The sequence below is a fragment of the Chelonoidis abingdonii genome, chromosome 14 (assembly GCF_003597395.2).
Source record: "Chelonoidis abingdonii isolate Lonesome George chromosome 14, CheloAbing_2.0, whole genome shotgun sequence".
In the NCBI taxonomy this organism is placed as follows: domain Eukaryota; kingdom Metazoa; phylum Chordata; order Testudines; family Testudinidae; genus Chelonoidis; species Chelonoidis abingdonii.
The window spans coordinates 29289040-29312423 of NC_133782.1; the positions used below are offsets into that span (position 1 = coordinate 29289040).

General features: G+C 43.9%; 1 protein-coding gene across 5 annotated transcripts in view; it reads right to left on the reverse strand.

Annotated features, from left to right (window-relative positions):
• Positions 1-23384, reverse strand: part of TOX2 (TOX high mobility group box family member 2) — a 265767-nt gene that overhangs the window by 59733 nt on the left and 182650 nt on the right. For 2 of the 5 annotated variants that reach the window (XM_032793335.2, XM_032793338.2), the window contains exons 4-5: positions 3764-3910; positions 566-805 (exon numbers count right to left, since the gene is read on the reverse strand). The exons of 1 other annotated variant lie outside the window; for it this stretch is intronic. In XM_032793335.2, coding sequence (XP_032649226.1) covers positions 566-805; positions 3764-3910 — 387 coding nt within the window. The remainder of the gene's footprint in view (positions 1-565; positions 806-3763; positions 3911-23384) is intronic. 2 more of the 5 variants (XM_032793339.2, XM_075072321.1) reach the window with 1 other exon arrangement.

Here is a 23384-nt window from a genome sequence, read left to right on the forward strand (position 1 = left end):
CCAGGTGAATTAAAAGATGGAGGATGCTTCCTCTGTTATTTGACACGAGCGCTGATGTAGTTAACTAATAAATACCATTTCTTAAGGACTCTGCTAAATCACACACTGGATTTTTGCTTCTCTCTTCCAAAAAGTCTAGTTTTACAGACACAGTCTTTGAAACTGGAAAAAAAATTGAGCACTGAAGCATGTATTTATTGTCAAAATCCTAATTTGAAAGAACAATGTAGCACGATGTATCTGGCAACTGCAGCAGGAAAGAAAAGACTTAGGGGAGGAAACTTCTCTCAGAATTAGAGACTTTCATTCCTTTAGTTGTTATATGCACCAATATAGCATAGCAATGTTTGATATGATTTGCAAATCTGCCATGCTTTTGTGCGTCCTAGCCCAGAAACATTCTCTGTAAACAATCACCTGTTACAGAGAAAGTGTCTCTCTATCTCTGTGCAAAGGAAAAACAAAAGGCCTCTTCTCTTATTAGAGAGAATTATTTCTATCACTGTAAATACTGTCTGTCATTCTCTTACTGTATGTCTGTCAAAACAGGCATGGCTGCACGTACCTTATAATGTGATTCTGTCTCCTCTTCCTGAGTAGAACTGGAGGGAGATGGTGTAGCAGATTTACTTCCTGGGGGTGATGGGGAACCATGGGTAACACCGCTCCTCATACCCATCTGAGAAATCAGCTGTGACTGGCTGAGGGCACTCATGTGACCGGCTAACATCCCTGGTCGATTGATCAGGGGGACTTGATGGTTGGAATCATAGGAAGTGGCGTCTGAGTGGACCATCTCCTGGATCTGAGTTAGGAGAATATTACTTTTTAATTAAAAATATATTTTATTTATTGTCTTATAAAATTACTTTATGATGGATTATTATTGACTGATTTAGAAATTATATTACAGAACTGGTAGAGAAAAATCATCTTCCCTGCCCCTTTCCAAAACAAAAGAGAGCGAGTTGGGCAACGCGTGCTTGGGGTTTCTCCTTTCCATAATTTCCCTGTGGGAAAACAAGGGTTAGGTGTACACTGCAGCTAGGAGGTATAAGTACCAGCTCACATAGATGCAGGCACACTATGTCTGCTTGAGCTAGCATGCTAAAAATAGCATAGCAACGTGACTGTGGTGGCACGGCTAGCTGCCTGTGTACATCCTTAGGATCTCAGGATCTTGGATAGCCCAAACTGCTGCCTTGGCTGCTGGGGCCACCCCATGATGCTATTTTTAGTGCATTACCTCAAGCAGAGCTAGCATGTGTATGTCGACCTGAGCTGGAAATTACATCTCCCAGCTACAGTGTAAGACATACCCTAAGGGATTACAACATAAGGGCTTAAATTGTGCCAGTAAAATGCGTGTGAGCATGGACCAGCAGAGACATGCTTCAGGTTGTATTCGTGGGAAGAAACTTCCCCCAGGGGCAGGCTACAGCCAAATTGTCTAAAGTGTCTGAAGCACCTGGTCCTGGCCACGGGATGTCAAATTAGCTAAGGCAACCAATTGAACACACACACATTGTGCGGACACATTGTAGGCCCTTGTATTTGAAAGTTCAGCCCTGCTCTGCTCAGGGATGCAGCTGCAGAGAGTTGCGATTCCTCGTGCCCTGCACATGACCAAATACAATGCGTTATCACTTAGAAAACTGAGAGGCTCAAAAAATTAACTTCTTCACATTTAACAAGTTACCACAACTTCTCGGTTCCCCTGCTCTCTGGCTTAAACAGAAAAGTACAAGTAGGAATAAATAAATACATCATATACTCTGGAGCAGAACAAGCAGAAGTCCCTGCCTTTCCCAGACAGGTCTGGATTTGGCATTAGGTCAGATAGCAGAACGTAAGTAGGTTTTGTTGCACAAGTTTGTTATTTGACCGCACTGTGAAAACACAAATTCCAACATAACCAGCTCAGGATCTGGCCCCATACTGAACTATCATTAGGGAAGTGACTTCAGCATAGTAAAACCAAAAAGATTCCAAGACCCAGAAGAGACTGTGTCCTAGAAATGGGGGGTGGGGTGTGTGTGGTCATCTCACACACAGTTTGCTCCCATGTGCTGTACAGACCGGCCCAGGCACACAATGGGGTGTGTTAAGAATGATGCCTGAGCTTTATTGCCAAGAGCCTTACCTGACACTGCTCTGACTGCAGCATCCCTTTCACAGAGGTTCTACCTTTTAATTTTTTCAATAACAGTAAAACAATGGGTACAAACTCTCCCTTGGTCATAAAGCCCCATGTTTACAAAGAGGGGTGACATTCTGGCAAGTCTGAGCCCCTGGACTGGCAGAGAAGTCAAGAATTTTCTGTATTTACGTACTTAAAACATGCCATCCAGTGCTCCAGACACTGGAACTAATGGCATGAAACAACAAACACTCGGACCAATATCCTGCTCCCCACACACCAAACACTGCCACAGATACCCCCCGCCAAACATCTGACCCTGCTCAATCATACATCCTGTCCCCCAGAAACATGGGCCTTGTCCCATCTCCTGAAGGCCAGCAGATTCGGGTTCTGGCAGACTGAGGCAACAAATTCCATAGCCAAAAGGGCCAAGGATTTCAGAAGTGACTATTGATTTTGGGTGCCCGACCTGGGACACCTTAAAGGCCCCAAATTTACAGAGCACAGGGACTCTGCACTTTTCAATGGAGCCAGCCAAAACCATGAGTCACTTTGGACAACCTTACCCTAGGACTCCTCACTGGGACTGTTCTGTTTCCAGCCCCCGGCAAACAAACAGGATGTGTTCAGAGGCGCAGAGCACTGTGTGTGACCAGACTCACGCCACCCCAGCAGGATGCCCAGATCTTGTCGGCAGTGTGGCATGTAAATGCAGTTCTGTGGACTAAGTGTCCCCCTGAGCTCCCTCAGGATCCCCTCTTAATGTGACCACACTTGAAAATCAGGATCTTCATCCCATTAGCCTGCAACAACCACGGTCAGACTGAATCCATGAACACAGAAAACGAACCACACACGACAGACAGAGCAAGGCAGATTCAGCGTGACCCTCTAACTCCCCAACAGAACGGTGACAGCCTACTCCCACCAAAGGACAGCTTACAATGTAAACCTCCATACTGTGAGCAAACTCCGCTTCAGTCCATGGCTGCAAGGGAGCAGCATCACACTCACATATTCAGGGGTACGTTCTGCTCCTACTGAACTCAACGGCAAAGCTCACATTTGTTTCTATGGGAGCAGGATTATGAGGCACAGGCAGCAGGATCGGACCCATAACAAGGGAACAGGCTTGTTTTGCACACTTCAGGAGCTCAGCCCTTTCCCAGATTCAGAAGATCGCACGCACTGAGGCCTTAACCAATGCTGCAAGCACATCAGACAACCTGCAAAAATTAATCTTTGCACCTGTCTGGAAAGTAATGTAAAACAACAGACAGAGCCTGCTGGAAGGGCTGAAAATATAATTGCTTGAGGGCCAACTGCGTGAAAAGGTGAAAAAAATGATTATTATTATTTTGGGCAGAGAATCTGTATGTCAGGTTCATATGGCAGATTGTACAGATGTCAGGCTTAAATCGTAAACACCACTGATGAAAAGGTGCTACACAGATCATTAAAACGCAGAAGGAAAAGGAGTGAAATGCCAACAGATGCTTAAATACTCCCAAACTATGCTAGGGAGAGAGGCTACCGTGAGGAGCGTTACTGCACAAAGAGCTAAAACGCCTTGTTCACCAACAAAAGAAATGTTCATTGTCTAGCCATTTTCAGCCTTACCATTCTGCCATCCACCTCTGAACAAGCCTCAGAATATACAACCAGCCCAGTCTCAAACTGAAGGCCCTTTGGACATGGATGATCTTCCAGGCTGTTGTTCATATTGTGGGATACCATGGTGCCAGGCAGAGTGTGGGAACCTATATACTGAAGGAAGACAAGACAGATAAAATAGAGATATAAGGCCAGATGCTCAGCTGGTGTAAATCATTGTAGCTCAGCCAAAGTCAATGGAGCTAGGTTGATTTACACCATCTGAGAACCTGGCTCATAATCTGTCTATCAAAGGTACTTCTAGACCACCCCATCACCTAGTAACGAGCACTGACTCAGGGTAACCAGCCTCAGGAATATAGTGCGTTCATGAAGAAGAAACCCTGGAGAGGACTGCTGCACCTGCTCAGATCATGCCACATGATAACAAGCCCTTCCCACTGAGAATGAGCTGTACTGTGAGAAACATCAGGCAAACTTCAAACATGATGTAAGCGGTTGCAGCTCCACTGAAGTCAAATGGGTTGCATCTGCTTACATCTGGGCTGAATTTTGTCCGTTTCTAATTCCAATTGGCTTTTCACATCTTCCTTCAGGCTCTGGGAATTGCAGTAAAGAAATGGCTGTAATCTACAACCATAACGAACTCAATGTAAGAGAGTGCAAACCAGTTCCCAACTTGCTTTATCGCTCTCTTAAAAGTTCCTTTTTGTGGACTTTAATGTCTGAACTTATATATTTTGGACTAAACTTCCGAAGGGCAGAGGACCATATACATACAGACACCAAAAATACACAACCTTATTTATGCGTGCAAATTCTAGGGTTGTGTGCATAAATTTGGCAATGCATTGACCCAATTTGCACTTGCAGTTGCATGCACAAATAGAGGACAGGGTTGCCTTTCTATAAATGCAGCATTATTTAGTGGATGAAGCACAGGTCTCTAAATGAGGCCCTCCTGCATTCTACCCCTGACTTTTTGCATGCCCTTGTACTTTTCATAGAGATGACTTTCCTGGCATCTGATTATCCAATATACACAGATAAATATCTGAGACACATAGTAATCACACAAATAGACCAGTGAGTGATTACTGAAGTTCCAGACTTGATGTAATAACAGAATAACAACATTACTATGACGTGCTACTTGTTTGGATACAAGGTTGTAGAAAATTAGAGCCTTCTTCAGAACATTGACCAAAGACACTGAACACTTTATTACATGCACCATTTGTCTGATCTAGCAGGGAAATTTCCATGCTCCTCTCCTCCATCACAAAACCTACTCTCCTGTGTCTATGGGAGGACTGTGTGGAGTCCTCACCATACTGCCTGTTACTCAGTGAAGCTGGCAAATCTGGAAAAAAGAGAAAATTAGTTTGTATACCTCTCCCTCAATTAATCCACTACCTCCCCTACATTCTCATCTGGGCATGCTAGGGCCCCGATCTTGGAAGGACTTAGGCACACAATGAACATTACAGACATGAGTAGTTTTCATATGCAATGCAATTATTTGTATTTGTAAAGTTAACAATGTCTCTAAATTTTTGCAGAATCGGGACCTAAGCCCTGATATCACTGCAGGCCCAATCCCACAAATACTTACTCACACAAGGGATCCTTACATATACAAACGGTCCCAATTAATCCAATATGACTATTCACATGAACGAAAACTACTCGTGTCAGGAATGCTTGTCAGATCAGAACCTAGAACAGAATTTACTTTTGGGGACGTAGTCAAACAACAGTAGCCTCAGAAGTCCTCGGAAAAGACTATGCAACCGAAATCTGTGCTGCTTTTCCCAGAGAAAACCCACCAGGATTCACATTAGACTATTTATCACCTCCCTCTCCCACATACAGATCAAACAATTACCCCTCATCCTATAAACGAGGCCTATCAACATGTCAATGTCATCAGCAGTGTGCCAGAGTTCTCTTACTAATTTCAGAGACAGGGCTAAGCCAGCTACTTACGTACAATCTGATTCAGCCACAGAAGAAGTCAGCAGGAGGGAAATCAAACAGTCTTAAATATCTTCCAGAATTTTTGCTTTCTATATTAATCTGATTAATGTTAACATGAGTTTAAAGACCCAGGGCTTTATTTATTAACAATCTTTGTTTCCGATAAGCCCACTGAGGTGCAATCTCTCATTAACAGGGGAGTCCTGCCAACCCCATGAGCAGCACATAAAGTAAGAAATGGAGGGAAGAGCTGCTAGGGCTCAGCAGGTTTCAGTGGAAATAAATCCAAACGCAGAAGCGGATTTACTGCTGCAGGTCAGGAATCGAGAGCTCTTCCAGAACACCAGACAGCACACTCTGCTCATGCATTCAGATCATACACGTGGGGGGAGAACAGATTTTGACAAGAGCAACCCCTTTCTGTGTTAATTACTCAGTGCTGGGATTTAACTTTCAAACAGCAAATATGTCCCTCATGAAATAACACCAAGAATTTGACTTAGGCTGACTACGTTTCATGCCCTTTAAGATCAGGCTGCATCACTGTCCTCAGCTCACATCACTGTGAAAAGATACAAATAAATACATGGAGAACCCACAGAAATGTGAGTTAATGACAGCAGTGGCCTGTGCTATAAATGGGCAAGGAGTTTCCAATGCGGGGGGAGGGAACGGGGACTGTCCAGCTAAGACATTCCCAAACTGTGGGGCTTTCTGGACAGCTGACTTGTCACAGGGCACTGGCTCCTCCTCATTTCCAAATGCTAAATTGCACTGAGACAACTACAACCACATCAAATACTTGCCTCCTAAAACTTTTCCATCTAAGTAATTGCTGTAGTGGCCGCAGGGATGGCGAAGGATCATAAATGGGAAAGGAGGGGCCAATGAGACACTTTCTTTATGAAAGATGTGGTCCAGGTTATGAAAATGTTTGTGCACAGCAGGTTTTGCATGTTGCTTCTGGGAGTTCTATGCTCAACAGCTATCAGGATATAAGCACAAAATAGATGGGTGGGACTGATTCAAGCACCTACCTGTATATTTAGTAAAACGAAATACTGTATGACAGCCACTCTCTGTTCACCAGAGGCCTAGGACTAGGGCCTTGACTCAGCAAGGGATTTAAGCATGTGCCTAACTGTAACCACTGGAGTTTAGTCCCACTGACTTTAGCGGGACCACTCATGCTTACAATCAGGCACACATTTAAGCACCCTGTAGAACTGGGGCCCAAGTCATAGGGCTCTTGGAAATGGTGTCTGCCTGTCTACAATATTTCATTCTATAATTGTCTTTTTAACAGTGAGGGTGATTAACCATTGGAACAAACTACTAAAGGAAGTGGTGGATTCTCCATCTTTTGAAGTCTTCAAATGAAGACTTGATGCCTTTCTGGAAGATGCTTTAGCCAAAACAAGTTATTGGGCACAATACAGGAATAACTGACAAAATTCCATGGCCTCCGTTTTACAGGGGGTTAGACTAGATGATCTAATGGTCCCTTCTGGCATGAAGATATATTAATCTTTTAATCTAAATGAGGAGGGTGCTGCAGGTGCATTGACTGAGGGCTAGTCATCCCAGAAATGGCACAGTAAGGGCTACTGCAGGTCAGAAATTGAGTGTATTTGCACTAGGCAGAATATTTTTGGGGGCCAGGAGAGAACTGTAGCATCAAGGGGGTGAGGCAAGCAGGACTGAGGTGAGGGGCACAGCTGGGCGTGGGGAAGCTAGTATGGGACCTGTTTGGCTCACACACAGTGAGTTCAATTGCAGATTTCAAAGGAGAAAATGGTAAATTTGTCTTGGATTTTGTCAGTTTAATCCAGACCTTTTATGTTCAAGATGATCTGCCTGCTCCCAAGGAAAAGCATAATTTATTGACCTTATTTTAAATTTAAATGAAGAAAAGTTTATACAATTGTGTTTTATAAATGGGGAAGGCTTTAAAATGTGATTTAAAAAATCCTAAAAGCTAAAATTGCTCACTCTCATTTGCAGCCATTCCAGTCTCTTGGGTAAATACTCTATTAAGACAATTTTAAAAACTCTTATTATGTGGGCAATAGACCACAACGGCTCCATTTATCTATTAAATATGTAATCATACATTTTTTCTTTAAAGTGCATATTATTTATGCAGCAGAGCAGAACAAGTCCAGGAGTGTAATTATGGATAATGGACATGTGCTACAAATTCTTACGAAAAATTGTGGGAATGAGTTAGGGTCTGAGCCAATGCCCATTGAAGATAATGGACACACTCCCACTGACCATAATGGTCTTTGGACAGGTCCCCAGAGAGTTTATCCAGCAGGTAGGATGGAAATTTCAGCAGCTCTGCTTTTTGTTGTCTTTCAAAGACCCGCATATGATTTTCTCCACCCAGGGGCGGCTCTAGGGATTTTGCTGCCCCAAGCACGGCAGGCAGGTTGCCTCCGGCAATTTGCCTGCGAAGGGTCCGCTGGTCCCACGGCTTCGGCGGACCTCTTGCTGGCATGGGACTCTGGGAGAAACTGGGACTCCAGAAATACCAAAAAATTGCAAACCTCCATGACAAAGGGTTGGCAAAATCCCTTCACAATAGGAACTGGCACATTCCCTGTCACACTCTCAGAATGCTTCTTCATCGGTCAAGATCGCCTCTGCCTTGTTTAGATTAAATTTCAGTCAAGCTCACTCCCATGCAGCTTCTGGCCTCAGCCAAGCACTGAAAAACTGAGACCCTGCACCACCTGCATTCAAAGAAAAGGGGACAGTGCTGTGTATCACCAGCCTACTAGTAGCACTGCCACCCAAACCACAGCACAACTGCCACCTGCAGCCTCAGACACACATTGAACAGGTGGTCTGAGAACACTGATTGCCATGGAACCACCAAGGTCTCAAAGTGCTTTGCAGACACTGATCAGCTCTCAACTTCCTAGGGGCAGCATCCTCATTCTTGTTTTAAGGATGTGAAAACTGAGGCAGGGAAATGACTGACTCAAGGCCACTCAGTGAGTCAATGGCAGAGATGGTAACAGCTCCACAATGTTCTAATCCATAGACATTTATTCTAACCTCTGCACATGCCTCCTCCTTAAACAAGGGAGACCAGTGTTATTGGTCAGTAGTGACGGAAGACAGCAAGTTAAGCACGGTATCCTTACTCAGAACTATTGCCTGCAGACCACTCACGGGGTCACATTTGGAAGGCTACCTGAGCAACCTGAAAAATATGTTTTGAAATAATCCTGATGCACGATACGGGGGAGCAGGTTCCAAAGGTGGGAAGGAAGGGCAGGTGGGCTTCTAACTGAGTCTGCCTTGTACTGAACTCAGAAAGCTGAGCTCCAGCCATTATTAGCTGATACACCGGGGCAGCCTCTTATTTAAGTGTCTCCAAGCCCTTGCAGAATATAAAGATTGCCACTAGCACCTGGAGCCAGACAAGCGGCCAGAGAAACACATGGAGGACAGGGGCATGTTCAAAGAGAGAGCATATCAGCAATCCAAGCTGGAGGTGACAGAAGCACCAGGAACTGGGTGGATAGCAGAATGGTCTCTTCTCATCATGGAGATCATCACATCTTAGCCCACAGATCTCCTCCAAGAAAGGGTATCTGCATCTTGTCTCTCCCAAGACATCCCTGTTTCCACTTACCCTTTTGCCTCTTTGCTGCTTACTCTTGGCTTCTCTTTCCTCTCCTTCATGCAATCCTGCAACTCAGCCTTCAAGCACCCACTCGAGTAACTCTCCGAATCATGATAATGAATGCAGAGACTCAATGGCACGGTCCGCGCTCCATAATCTCCTTGCTTACTGCATTAATAGCTGTTATTTTTCATTCATGACCAGGGTATTTTTATTCAGTGAATGATGGGAGTCTGCACTCAGTTGCCCTGACCCTGCCACCCCTTCCTCAGAGCAGTCCGACTGAGGCCAGTGAGCTACTGATGTCGGCAGCAGCTGGCCCAGCCTTTATCACTCACTAAGCTCATATTCTTTTTCTGAAGCGCATTTTTCAAACAGACAAGGCTGCAGCCATCCCCTGCACGCCCACTCTCTTCATTCTGCATGGCTTACTTTTATATCCCTTTACCATAATCATTGATTTTTTAACATAGGCTGTGACGGGCAGTATTCAGTGTAAAGACCCAGGAGATACAGTCCTGTGTATTCCAGCCTCTCATTTTTGGAGACCTATATTCAAATTCTGCTCATTTCAGAAATACTAGTAACTTTGATGATCTCCACTCAGCTTCTAACCAATAACTGTGAGTAGTTTTGGAAAAGAAGGAATCTTTATTCAGAAAAGGCCAGGGAGAAAAATTCCACTTCTCCATTCCTTCCGTCTCTCCCAAAATGGCCCACCTGCCATAAACAAAGCAACAACAACTGTCCTTAACCAGAACAAGGGCACTAGTATGATGTGTTCCCCTTACAAAAACAAGCCCCCTGTCACCTTCCCAGGCATAAGCACCCCATCCCCGATGTCATCTATCTCTGCTTCCTGTCATGTTGAATATAATCTATGATGTAGTCTCACTGGCACAGGCTCTGTGTCTTTATTCTCCGTAAAGCTCCATATGCCCTGATGGAGCCATATGCAAATACATTGATAATTAAATCATCATCATGAGCATACCGTTAAAAAGGCAAAGAAGAGAGGACAGCCTAGTGAATACAGCACAGGTGTGGATCATAAGGAACCCAGATTCCATTCCTGGATCTTCCACAAACACCCTGGGCAAGTCATTTCCTTTCCCTGTGCCTCGATTTCCCCAACTGTGAAGTGGAAACAATGATCTGAATTCTGCTCTCCTACGTGTGTCTGCGGCTCCCACAAAAAGAGAAGCTACACGTGAGTATCTGAGGGGGAATGTGATCCTGTTTATTAAGTGCACTGGCATCCTCGTTACATGGCACTACGGAAATGCAAACTTCGAGTCTCCAAAGGATACGTTTGCTGCCTCGGTTTATAAGATGTTATGCATCTCAGAGGAACATGAGTAAAATGTGATGTAGTAGTTACTAAAGTAATTAAATGCATCTTACTTAAAAGATTCCCAAAGGCTACTCTAATTCAAAGCCAGCCTCTTTTTTTTACAATATTTTAGGTTTTTTTTTAATGAATATGCATATCAAGCATATAAACACTCCAGCTAATCCTCCAAAAAGGTTGACAAACTGCACATGCTCAGAGCTCCTTGTTTATGGGGAAAACAGTAATCTACACTTTTGCAGCATGAGTAACAAAACACCATTAAAAACAGGCTAAATATTCTGATTTGGGAATTGGACACTCTGGCAGCAAAGATAATGTTTTAAAATATATCAAGTGCAGTTTTATGTAAACTCCTAGAAAATTCATGAGCAAAAGGCAGCTCTTTCCAGCAGTAAGTAGCACAGCATTAGCCAATTTATTTGAGCAGACAATATGCTGTCATTCCAAGCAGCATCGCGCTTTGGACAATATAGTCGTGAATGAATTGTTTCAAGATAGGAAGTAGAACACAGGTATTGACTACTTTTGGCCATTCAAAAGTCTGTGGTCCCTTTTTGCAAGGTGAGATTTTAATCCCAGTGCCCTGGCTGAATTCCATCCTAGATAATTCTGCCTATCTAAAATTTCCTGTTTCTTTCCTTCTGTAAGGTATTCTTCTTCTCTTCCACCTCCTACCCCTACACTGTTGTGCATATGGCTGCTAATACTTTTGCTGTCATGTTGTACCTCGGATGTAGTTGTGTTTGGCAGTAGAAGACTAGATCCTTATATATAGGATATAGATGGTAAAATTCTGCTCTGAAACCATTCTCTCTCCTTGCTGATCTCCACTGCATATTTTGCCCTTGTTCTATATGGGGAACTGCTACTCATGTTGATGAAAGCTCCTCATGCAGAATGGGCTACAGTGAAAACAGAAGAGAAGTTTGCCCACAGTTTCTATTTCTACAAAGCACTGCAGGTTTGTCTAGACTAGGAAAGGTGACTGAGGTGAGCTTGGGGACAGCTAACACATTGTAGGAGGAAACTCAGGAAGGACCTACAGTAGCTAAATCCATGTAGAACAGTGGTCTCCAACCTTTTTACATACAAGATCACTTTTTGAGTTTAAGCACAATCCAGAAGTTACCCCACCCCTTCCCTGAGGCCCCGCCCTGCTCACTCCATCCCCCTCCCTCAATCACTCGCTCTTCCTCACCTTTACTCGCTTTCACCAGGGTGGAGCAGGCAGTTGGGATACAGAAAGGAGTGCGGCCTCTGGACTGGGGCTGAGGGGTTTGGAGTGTGGGAGGGGGCTCCAGGCCGAACCTGGGGCAGGAGGTTGGGGTGCAGGATGGGATGCAAGGTGCAGTTTTGGGAGTTTGGGTGCAGGAGGAGTCTCTGGGCTGGGGCAGAGTATTGGGGTGCAGAAGGAGATACAGGGTGCTGGCTCCAGGGTGAAGCACGGGATTTGGGGTGAAGGAGGGGGCTCAGAGCTGGGGTTTGGGAGGGGTGTGGGCTCCCACAGGGTGGCATTTACCTTGGGTGGCTCCTGGGCAGCAGGGCTAAGGCAGATTCCCTGCCTGTCCCGCTCCCGGAAGCGACCATCACACCCCTGTGGCCCCTGCGGGGGCAGCACATGGCTCAGCGCACTGCCCCTCTCTGCAGGCACCACCCCCGCAGCTTCCATTGGCCGCAGTTACCCATTCTCGGCCAATGGGAGCTGCAGGGGCAATGCTTGCAGGCAGGAGCAGTGCGCAGAGACGTCTGAGCTCCCTCCCTCTACCCCCTGGGGCCTCAGGGGTGTGCTGCCTGCTTCTGGGAGTGGTGCAGGGCCAAGGCAGGCATGGAGCCTGCCTTAGTCCCACTGCACTGCTGTACTTTTAGCAGCTGGAGATCATGATCGACTGGTAGAGGCTCCGCAATGGACCAGTCGAGTGCGATCAACAGGTTGATGACCACTGATGTAGAAGGTGTTTTCCCTAGGGGAAAAAAGTGGTTAGGCCAGGGCTTGCTAAAACATGTTCACTAACCCTGACCTGACTACTTTTTCTGGTCTAAACATGTCCTATAAGCCTGGTGAAAAAGGTTCAGTAGTTCAGGACAATGGACAACGACACTGGCCATGCATATCAAAACCAGACTACAAGATCACATCCCAACTCCACACACAAGGAGGTGAGGAGAGGCTCCACTTACCAAGCATCTTCAGGGCTACCAAACACTCGAGTGACTTTGGTCCATCTCCCAGGATTAGCTCCTACAGCATGTCTCGGACAAGAGCTACTTGTCCTTTCAAACTTCATCTATTATATTATATTCCTGAATCTTTGCAAATCAAAACTTACACCCTGCTGATATCACCCCAATAGAGGAGCACCTATTTCAATGGCAGATTATTTGGGGGATCCTCTGGCAACCTCTATCTCTGACATAGATTCTCTCTCCTTAGGTTTGTTCCTAAAGAACAAGGCATTACAATCATAATCAACCTGGGAGGGAAATTATCTGCTGAACAGCTTTGAAGCTAAGTTTTCCCAGTAGGCTTTTTCTGTACTGAAGTTTAAATGGAAACGCCTCACCATAGTTGAAACGTGTAAAGATGATTTACTTTAAAGAAAGAGAGAGAGAGAGAGAAGCTGATAAGAAAATATATCCCCAATTACCACCCCTCCTCTTCTCGATTTGTAACTGCTCCTAATAAACTTTCATGGTCTATAGAAAATGCTCTAGTGCAGTGACAAATTTCTGCTGGAATTTGAGAAGTCTTGTTCAGAGTAATAGCTATCTCACACAGGTGCCCAGCTGCTATTGTAAAATCAGCAAGCATTTAATTGAAACAAATGATTATAATAATAGTACATTATCCCTGCAGGCTCATCGCCATAACAGTTTTAATTATTGAGTTAAGAGTCAAACTAATTTATCCTTTAAAGTAACAGCCACATCTTTGGTTCCACCTATCATCCTATTATGAATATGAGGGGAACAGTAGGGAAGGATTTAAAAAGGAAGTGATTTATTTGGGTAGGGGCTGCATTTATCATGTGGTAGAGGCTTTCTAGTGCAGTGGTTCCCAACTACTGGTCCGTATGCCAGTTTTGCTACCTCACAGAACAGGCTTCCGCTCCCAGTAACAGGGACCAATTCTGCCAGGTGCTGAGTATCTCTGGTGAGTGGTGGAGTGCCCTCAATGCTTGTTGATTTCCGGGGGAGCTGAGGGTGCTCTGCACCTAACAGAACCAGGCTCTGAGAAATTGGCCTTGTTGAGGGACCCCAGGGAACTGCCACTACAATCTCTCAATTACTGGTACATGTTCTATCCCTTAATAGAGTTTGTGCTGCTCCAAAGCTTAGTCTGCTACACACAAATGCAGGGCTTGAAGGTGGACAGTTCCTTGGCAGCTCAGAACATGGAAAGCAATGGACAACAGCTTGTGCAGCAGTATCTGATTGGTTAAAGTCTTCCCCTGCTAGACCGGTATCAGCATTGCCAGTGATATTTGGTTTTTCAAAGTCCCAGCACCTGCAGGAATGTGACTGAATACATCTCAGCCTTCCTTAAAAAAGAAAATGTTTCTTGCCCTCATGCTTCAGGAGAAAAGGCTGGAAACCAGAAGGCAAAGAAAAAGATCACCATATTTGGAGTCGGTAAGGAATTTTCCTCCAGGCAGACTGGCAGAGGCCCTGGAGGTTTTTTGCCTTCCTCTGCAGCATGGGGCATGGGTCACTTGCCAGAGGATTCTCTGCACCTTGAGGTCTTTAAACTATGATTTGAGGACTTCAATAACTCAGATATAGGTCAGGGGTTTGTTACAGGAGTGGGTGGGTGAGATTCTGTGGCCTGCATTGTGCAGGAGGAGGTCAGACTAGATGACCATAATGGTCCCTTCTGACTTAAGTCTATGAATCTATAAGAACCCAACATTCACTATTTCAAAAAAAATCTTGGTTTTAAAACCAAACTCGTCTTTTGGCAGCTTGACTGGTGACATAAAGGCTGAGACCTATTGTCCTGATATAATTAGAGTATGATGCAGGCAGATGGAAGCAACAGGACATCACAGACATTTACCACCCACTGCATGGGAACTAGGAGGGCAGCAGGCAGTGACGGAGGCAGTAGGGGCAGTGCCCACTGTCAAAACAAAAAACAAAACAAACAAACAAAAAAAAAAACCACACATAGTCAAGCAGATTTAAGCACTGACATGAGGTCTGAAAAAAATCTGGGTTTAGACCAAGATCATGAAAGATAGATTAGATAGATAATGTTTGATAAGGAGAGGTTTTTAAAGTTTGCCTTAAAGGTCAGTTCCTTAAACCCTGCTCATTTTAATTAACTCAGGTTTTGCAAACGCAATGTTTCTTTTTCTTGGTCACAGAACTGACCCGGGACATTATCAGCTGAAATCTCTCAGAGATTCTTCAAGCTAAGATACATTTATTTCTGCATCTTCACCTGTAATGTTTCTGTTCTGCTTGTTTTTTTACCTTGGGAATATTAGGAATCTCTACTCTGGCCTTCCTTGGCTTAGCTCCAGGAGTCGGTAGGGGTTCTAAGAGGATGTTTATTGTTATTCTCATGCCTTACTTGAAGATGTGACAATTGGAGGTTTTAATGGAAGTTTCCTTTCTCTAAAATATTAATTAGTCATTGCTGTTAATAGGTGTTAAGAAAACAAGAGTTTTTTGCTTGGCTCTCTCTCTCTTAGTATTTAGAGTGTCATCATTTCACTAGTTTCCCAACTGTCATACAGCCTTTCAGGACACGTAGGACCTGATTTTCTAATGTAAAAAGAACAAGAAGAAAAACAAAGAAATCAGACTTGAAACAAAGAACCTTGAAGACTTTTAAGTATTATGTATCCATTGCAAAGAAGCAAAAGAGGTACAAGCACATTTTTTTCCCTTTTGTAGGTCACCTTTAAAACATGATATGGAAAAGCATAACATCCTGTAAGCAATATTTTCCAACAGTACCCTTATAACAGACCTCAGGGCTCGATTCTGCAAAACACTTAAACAGATGCCTGAGTTTACTCATACAAATAGCCCTACTGTCTGGAGAGGGATAACTCACATGCATAAGCATTTGCAGGAGTTAGCCCTTAATTAACTTATGATAGGAATAAATAAACTGGGATATGTTCCAGTCTCATGTACACTGGTGAAAGTAGAGTAACTTCATCAGCTTCCATGGAGTTACCTTGCTTTACAGTAGAATATTTCAACTCAGAACAGAATGCTGCTGAGTAAGACAGGATGGTAAGAGGGTTAGCAGGGATGAGGAGGCATATATAAAACGTGTGTATTTCTGCTAGAGAGACAAGGTGGGTGAGGTAATACTTTTATTGGACCATTGTCTGCTGGGGAGAGAGTCACCAGAACTCTTATTCAGGTACCTTTCCCACACCCAAAGGAAAGCTGAGTGCGGCTCAAAAGCTTGTCCCACATCAATAGAAGTTGGTCAAATAAAAAATATTACCTCATCCACTTTGTCTCTAATATCCTGGGACTGACACAGCTACAACTACAGTGCATACATGTATATCTGATAAAAAGAATCACAACATTTAAAACAAATATGAAAAGTACCCAAAAAATCTTTCCAACATGCGAAGTTCTCCCTAGAGTCTATAGACTTTGTGCAATTATGGAGTTGGGAACAGGAATTACATTTAAAAAATGTAAAGACGTGCATGAGAGATTAAATAATCATTACTGTATTAAATCTTTATACCATCAGCCAGCACACTTTAATGGTCTTCATTAGAAACCTCAGCGGGAGTTTTGTTAGAGTAAGGACTGGAAAATTGGGCCCTAGATAGCACAGGTATCATCAGCGTCTCAAATGGTTGCTAAGTTAATAATTAAGGTAATGGGTAACTGTACATTTTTGATCAAAACAGATGTTATCACCAGTTTCCTCATCCATTGTCATGTCACAGATAAAGGGAACCCGGTATTGTTTTTGGAACATACCTGCACGACAATCTGAATTCAGCATTTTGACAGGCTCTGATCTAATGTTATGATATCCTATTATTAGTAGGAAAAGAATAATCCAAACACAATTAACACTTCATTATGAAGATAAATCACTCTGACTTCTGTGCAAGGAAAGCGGCAGAAAACAGGATGGAGACAGCATTTAACAAATGAGGGATGTCTCTTGTTAATATTCCTAGCTCTCTCTCCCTGTAAGAGCATGACCAAAAGGGATATCCCAGGGTTCTGGAGTGGTTCATAAACCTTGTTATTTTCCTATTATAAAAACATGTCATCATGCACATTTCCAATGATGAATGTAACTGTGGCCTAATGTAGCAGAATATCCACAGCGAACCCAAATCCAATAACTCTCAAAACCCAGGAAGGTGTTAGTTTCTTTTTAACAGAAAGATTCCTTGTCTCTGGGACAGCAGAATTATTACACCAATTGTAACATTTTTATCTTTCTTTAAAAATACTGCTAGCCCTTCACAAGAAATAAAAATAGCTAGTGCAAAGCAATGGATTCAGCTGTGACATTGCCTGCTGGTTAACAATCCATGGATAGAGCTTTATCCAGCAAAAAAGTAGTATTTTTTGTTTGTTTGTTTACTTTCCATTGAACAAACAATTTTGAATCCTTTTATTAAGGCAAAGTTACAATAAAATGTTAACATGCAGCCTTGTACATTACTTATTACGTATGGAGGATCAGGTTAATATTCAAAGAACCTGGCTAAAGATTCTGGCTTGCTGGGTGGGGAGCCCTCCTCCTCTGAATACGCTAAACAAGGTCACCAAATTTCTAAATATCTGTCCCCTTTCTGGCACTTGTGTACATACTTGGTGTGAAAATTTTTCCATTGCAAGGACACTCAATATTTTACTATACTACAATTCACAGGAGAAGCCACATATTTCCAATAATGTGGTATTACAAGACCCTGAACCAAATGGTACCGTCAGTAATATCTATAAGTTCCCCCACTGGCTTTAATTTCCCCTAACACTGACATAGTCTGATATAGTGGACTGGATACTGACTGGGAATCAGCAGACCAGAGGTCTGTTCCCACTGACCTGCTGTGTCACTTCACCTCTCCAGGCTTCTTCACTCCTTTGTCTGTCTTGTCTATTTAGACTGTGAGAACATAGGAACATAAGAATGGTCATACTGGGTCAGACCAAAGGTCCATTCAGCCCAGTATTTCTGTCTACTGACAGTGACCAATGCCAGGTGCTCCAGAGGGAGTGAACCTAACTGGTAATGATCAAGTGCTCTCTCTCCTGCCATCCATCTCCACCCTCTGGCAAACAGAGGCTAAAGACACCATTCCTTACCCATCCTGGCTAATAGTCTTTAATGGACTTAACCTCCATGAATTTATCCAGTTCTCTTTTAAACCCTGTATAGTCCTAGCCTTCACAACCTCCTCAAGCAAGGAGTTTCACAGGTCAACTGTGCGCTGTGTGAAGAACTTCCTTTTATTTGTTTTAAACCTGATGCCCATTAATTTCATTTGGTGGCCTCTAGTTCTTATGTTATGGGAATGAGTAAATAACACTTCCTTATTCACTTTCTCCACACCACTCATGATTTTATATACCGCTTTCATATCCTCCCTTAGTTTCCTCTTCCCATGCTGAAAAGTCCCAGCCTCTTTAATCCCTCCTCATATGGGACTCGTTCCAAACCCCTAATTATTTTAGTTGCCCTTCTCTGAACCTGGGCTTACTATTGAAAACTGAAGTGTTTGCAGCTGACACTGAGGGTTTGGGTATACGAAGGATCCTGGGGTCTCTTGTGCTCACTAATCATTTCAAATACATTCAGCTGAATAAAATAAAATAAAATTAGAACAATGCTTAGGGTCACATTCAACTCTCAATGGAACCTGGCACGCGTGTGCTCCAGAATTTGGAACTTATGTTTTCCTGGATATCTTGATCCAGGAAACTTGAGATCTCTGACAGGTTCTAGTGAATGTGTTACCCCATCGCAGCATAGGCTGGAGCCTTGGAGAGCCAGCCTGCTTCCTTCCCCAAGCTCATTCGTTCACATGGGGAAGGGTGGGTTTCTACAGACATACATTTATGTACTTAAATCTCATTAAAAGGTCTAGGAATTTACTATACTGTATATTGCACAAGACTGTCTGGGCACAGAAAGTGTTGTGAGATTTATTAGGAGCCCTGCTGAGAGTGGGTTTTATATGAAACATCTGGAATGTCGTGAAGAAAGGAAAGCGGAGAGAACTGGGGACTAGACAGACATTTTGAACACTGTTTTGAGTCAGAAGCTCAAGTAAGAGAGGAATGCACAGCATCCCCTCCTCTGCTAAAAGCCGGGGGAGACCCCCGCCTCCTCCTCCTGACTTGGGATAGTTTCATTCCACTTTAATCATTGGCTTGACTCTCTTGTCTACGTTCACTTGGGAAAGATCAAGTGACTGAACTGCCTAGTTCTGAATTATCATTCTGTAGTTTGGTCACTGAACCTGCCTTGCCCCAAATTTGATTCATGCTGCAAGTGGGGTGTCTTGAGCTACACTCAGAACAGCTGGCATCTTTTCCATGCAACAACCTGCATTAGGAATGTATTAGGAGATGTGAGTGAGTGTCTAGGGGCTAGGAGAAGGGAACAGAGTTAGGACAGCAAGGGTCTGATGTCTCTCCCAGCCTGCACCTTGCAACACCACATCTGAGCAAAGTACAAGTCAGTATGGCCATATTTTATCCTTAGTCGGTCCAGCTATAAAGGACTCCACAGGTTGCAAGGGAGGGCAGAACCATGCTGCTAGAGGCTACTGTTCTGTTCTCTACTTGGCCTCCAACTTATGGTGAGACCATGAGAAGGATATTCAACCTCTGTGTGTTTCATCTGATCCAGTTTTATAACAGGCACAAGCAGCACAGACAGACTTAAGGCATGTCTACACTGCCCCGCAATATGGACTAAGGGGGTGTGAATAACAGTGTGCCCCAAAGTGCTGTGCTGTAATTCCCCCATGTGGGCACTGCAGGTGTGAATGTAAAGGTACCGAGTTTGCACTGAGTGCACCTATGTACATGACTAAATCACCCCTGCACGTTCACCAATATAGGCAGAAAAGGCAAAACTCTGCTGGTAAAGTAAAAGAATCAGCCGTGGTCTCCCTCATTTCACTCTTCATGGAATTACTGGGCAAAGAGATAAACCTTGATACTTGCACAGAAGGTCACTGAGTTTAGTCCTGTGGGGCAGAAAGTGGGGGAGTGAATTCCAGAGTCAAAGACCCTCTGTGAGGAAGGCCCTGCCCTCAGTCGGCTGACCTGAAAATCAAGGCACTGTCAGCGCAGACGTCCTGGCTAATCTCAGATGTCAGTGTATCGTAAGAAGGAGGAGCTGGTTGGTAGCTAAGATGCCAAAGATTCCATCATAAAGGGCTTTGGTAGAGAAAAACCTTTAACTAATCCGGACATGACTGGAAGCCAATGCTCTCCCTGGAGCACAGGTGTAAAACATGCTCCTGCTGAGAAGCCCATGAAAACAGACAGGCTACTGCATTCTACAGCAGCTGAAGGCCAAGTGTTGTTGTAAGTGTTGCCCAAAGCAGAGAGGACTGTGGTAATCATGTCTGGATTGACAAAGTTAACCCTGATCATTCAGGGTTGTCTCATTTTCAAGAAAGAGGAATGCAAAGAGAACTGGAGCAGACAAGAGCCTCTAGGATGATCAGGGCAATGGACGGCCTATCTTACGAGAGGAGACTGGAAGAGTGTGGCTTGTTTAATCTAGCACAAAGAAGGCTGCAAGGGGATATGATTGCTCTCTATACATACATCGGGGAGGCAAACATCAGGGAGAGTGAAGAACTATTTAAGCAACAGGACAACGTTGGCACAAAACCATATAGGTATAAACTGGCTATAAACAAATTCAGTCTGGAAACTAGAAGGAGGTTTCTAGTCATCGGAGGGGTGAGGTTCTGGAACAGCCTCCCAACAGGAGTTGTCGGGGCAAACAACTAATTTGTTTTTAGAAAGCTGGAGAAATTTGAGTGCAATTGTAAGACATGGTTGCTTGTGATGAATTGGGCATGGCTCAGAACCTCATGCTTCAGGTGCCAGGAAGGGATTTCTTCTCCCCAATTTATTCTGGGTTGGTTTTGTTTTTTGTCTCCTTCCTCTGAACTATCAGTGATGGCCACAGCTGGAGACGGAGCACTTGAGGGCCAGGGCTCTAAAGTGGTACCAACCATTCTCTCTCTCGGGTGCGTGGCTGGCTGGTCTTGCTCACATGGTCAGTGTCGAATAAATCACCACATGTGGGGTCGGGAAGGAATTTCCCCCAAGTCAGATTGAACGTGGGTTTTTTTCGCCTTCTTCTGCAGTGTGCGGGTCACTTGCAGGGATTATCTGGGTATATCCTGACACAGCAGGAGTCTCAGGCACTGGTACACCTTAATCTCTCCTATTCTAGTCCACTGTGGGCTGTGATATTTGGTTTAATGTCAGTTGTCGGTTTAGTCTGTAGTGCTGGGGGCTTGTCTTAGGGCTTGTCTTCACTACAGGGGTAAGTCGACCTAAGTTATACTACTCCAGATATGTGAATACCAGCTATATGAATAACATAACTGAATTCAATGTAGCTTAGGCTGATTTACCATGGTGTCTTCACAGCACTGAGTCAATGAGAAATGCTCTCCAGTTGACTTCCCTTAATCTTCTCGGAGAGCTGGAATATCGTGGTCAACCGGTAAGCGCTCTGCCATCGATTTAATGGGTCTTCACTAGACCTGCTAAATCAATCCCTGATGCATGGATCTCCTGACAGTGGAGACTAGCCCTTATACAGGAGGGCAGTCTAGATGGCCTGGTTGTCCCTTCTGGCCTTAAACTTTATGACTTTGTGACCACTGAAGCCAGAGGGAGTTTTGCCATTGACTTCAACAGAAGCAGGATCAAGACCCAAAGCAAGACAATCATTTCTGGTTACAACCATAAGTGAGCTAGAATTCCATCTCGCTGCAGAAACTGTGATCATGTTTCTCTCTTCAAACTTAGATTCCAAAGGGTAGATGGTGATCTTAGTGGTGCAGGAAAAAACAAAGTACTGTATTGTGCCTCTCGCTGGAGGTGAATCAGTTTTCATGTTGCACACTGCAAGTAATCAAGATGTATGTGCCAACCAGCGTGCATAGCTCTAGATCCCAGCTGGAGAAAGTCAAATAATATTCTTCAACTAATATATTCAGTGAGCTTTATGATATTAAAAATATATATTTTATTAGTTCGTTAATTGCTATCCAGTGACAAAACGAGGCTGATAATTCAATGAACATATTTTCAAATAATCTATTCAATTAAGTCTCACGACATTTTGTGAATAAATTATTTGACAATCTTTTAAAAATAGCTGGAGAATGAACACAATAGAAACTCAACCAACCATCGCATCATTGTTTCCCACCAATTGTGAGCCAGGATTTTTCTTATGGGCATGTAACAGGAATTACCTCCTGCTACTGTAAAGGATGGTTGGGAGGTTAATTAATTAGGGCCAAATCCTGAGCCTGTTTCTTGGGCACAGAAAGACCTAAAAACAGCAAAATGGTCAGTTTCCTGTGTGTGCATTAGGAGGTGGTGGAAAGGAAGGTTCTTGATTGCAGGGGTGGGGTTCAGGGGATATTTGCAGGATATAAATGGCAGTAAGTTTTCCTCAAACATGTACACCTCTACCCCGATATAACGCGGTGGGGGGGGGGGAGGGCTGCACACTCCAGCGGATCGAAACAAGTTCAATATAACGCGGTTTCACCTATAACAGAGTAAGATTTTTTGGCTCCTGAGGACACCGTTATATCGAGGTAGAGATGTATATAAAGAATTCTCTCTACTCACTGGAGAAGTGCATTCAGTTTAGGATTCACCCATTCAAAAAGAAATGGGAAAGGAGAGATTTAAGAGAAGAAGAACAAATATGATCAAAGCTTTGCATATAAGATCTGTGAGAGAAGCTTGTGTGAATCAGGCATATATGTTGCAGAGAAAAGTGTAAGAAGAGACATGTCTGCGGATATGTACAGAAACAGGGTAAAGAGGGTGGGGATCATCATTTAGACTGCCACAGGAAATACTGCACTTAAATATTGGGAGAAATGCAAAGAAGAATGTAATAAACTGCCCAGGAAGGATGTATCATTTCAGTTACTCAGTCAGGAGGCCAGACACCATACCTTAATGATAACAGACTCCATCCTGACACAAATGCAGGGAAGAGAAATTATTAATCAGACGGCCCAGCAGAGACACCACATCCAACCCAACTCTCCTTATGTGTTCTGGACACAGATGAGTTAGGCCCGATGCCTCCGAAGAAGCTGTTGAAATGTATCTATAGAGGACAAAGTCAAACTTCCACTGACCTTCTGATAATAAATAATAATATTTTGCAATCTCAAGTGCCTTTCATCACACGGTTTCAAAGAGCTGTGCTGGCCAAACTTTCACTGCACTACTGTGAGGGGGGAAGGTAAATTTAGGGCCACTGAGTCTTCTTTGCACAGCCCAAGTGATGCAAAGTGGATGTCAACTGGGAAGAAATGACCAGCACAGCTCTTCTGCACAGAGGACATTATATCTGCTGGCAGAAACAGTGGAGTTGCCTCTTGTGCTAGCCAGCACCACAAACTTCCTGG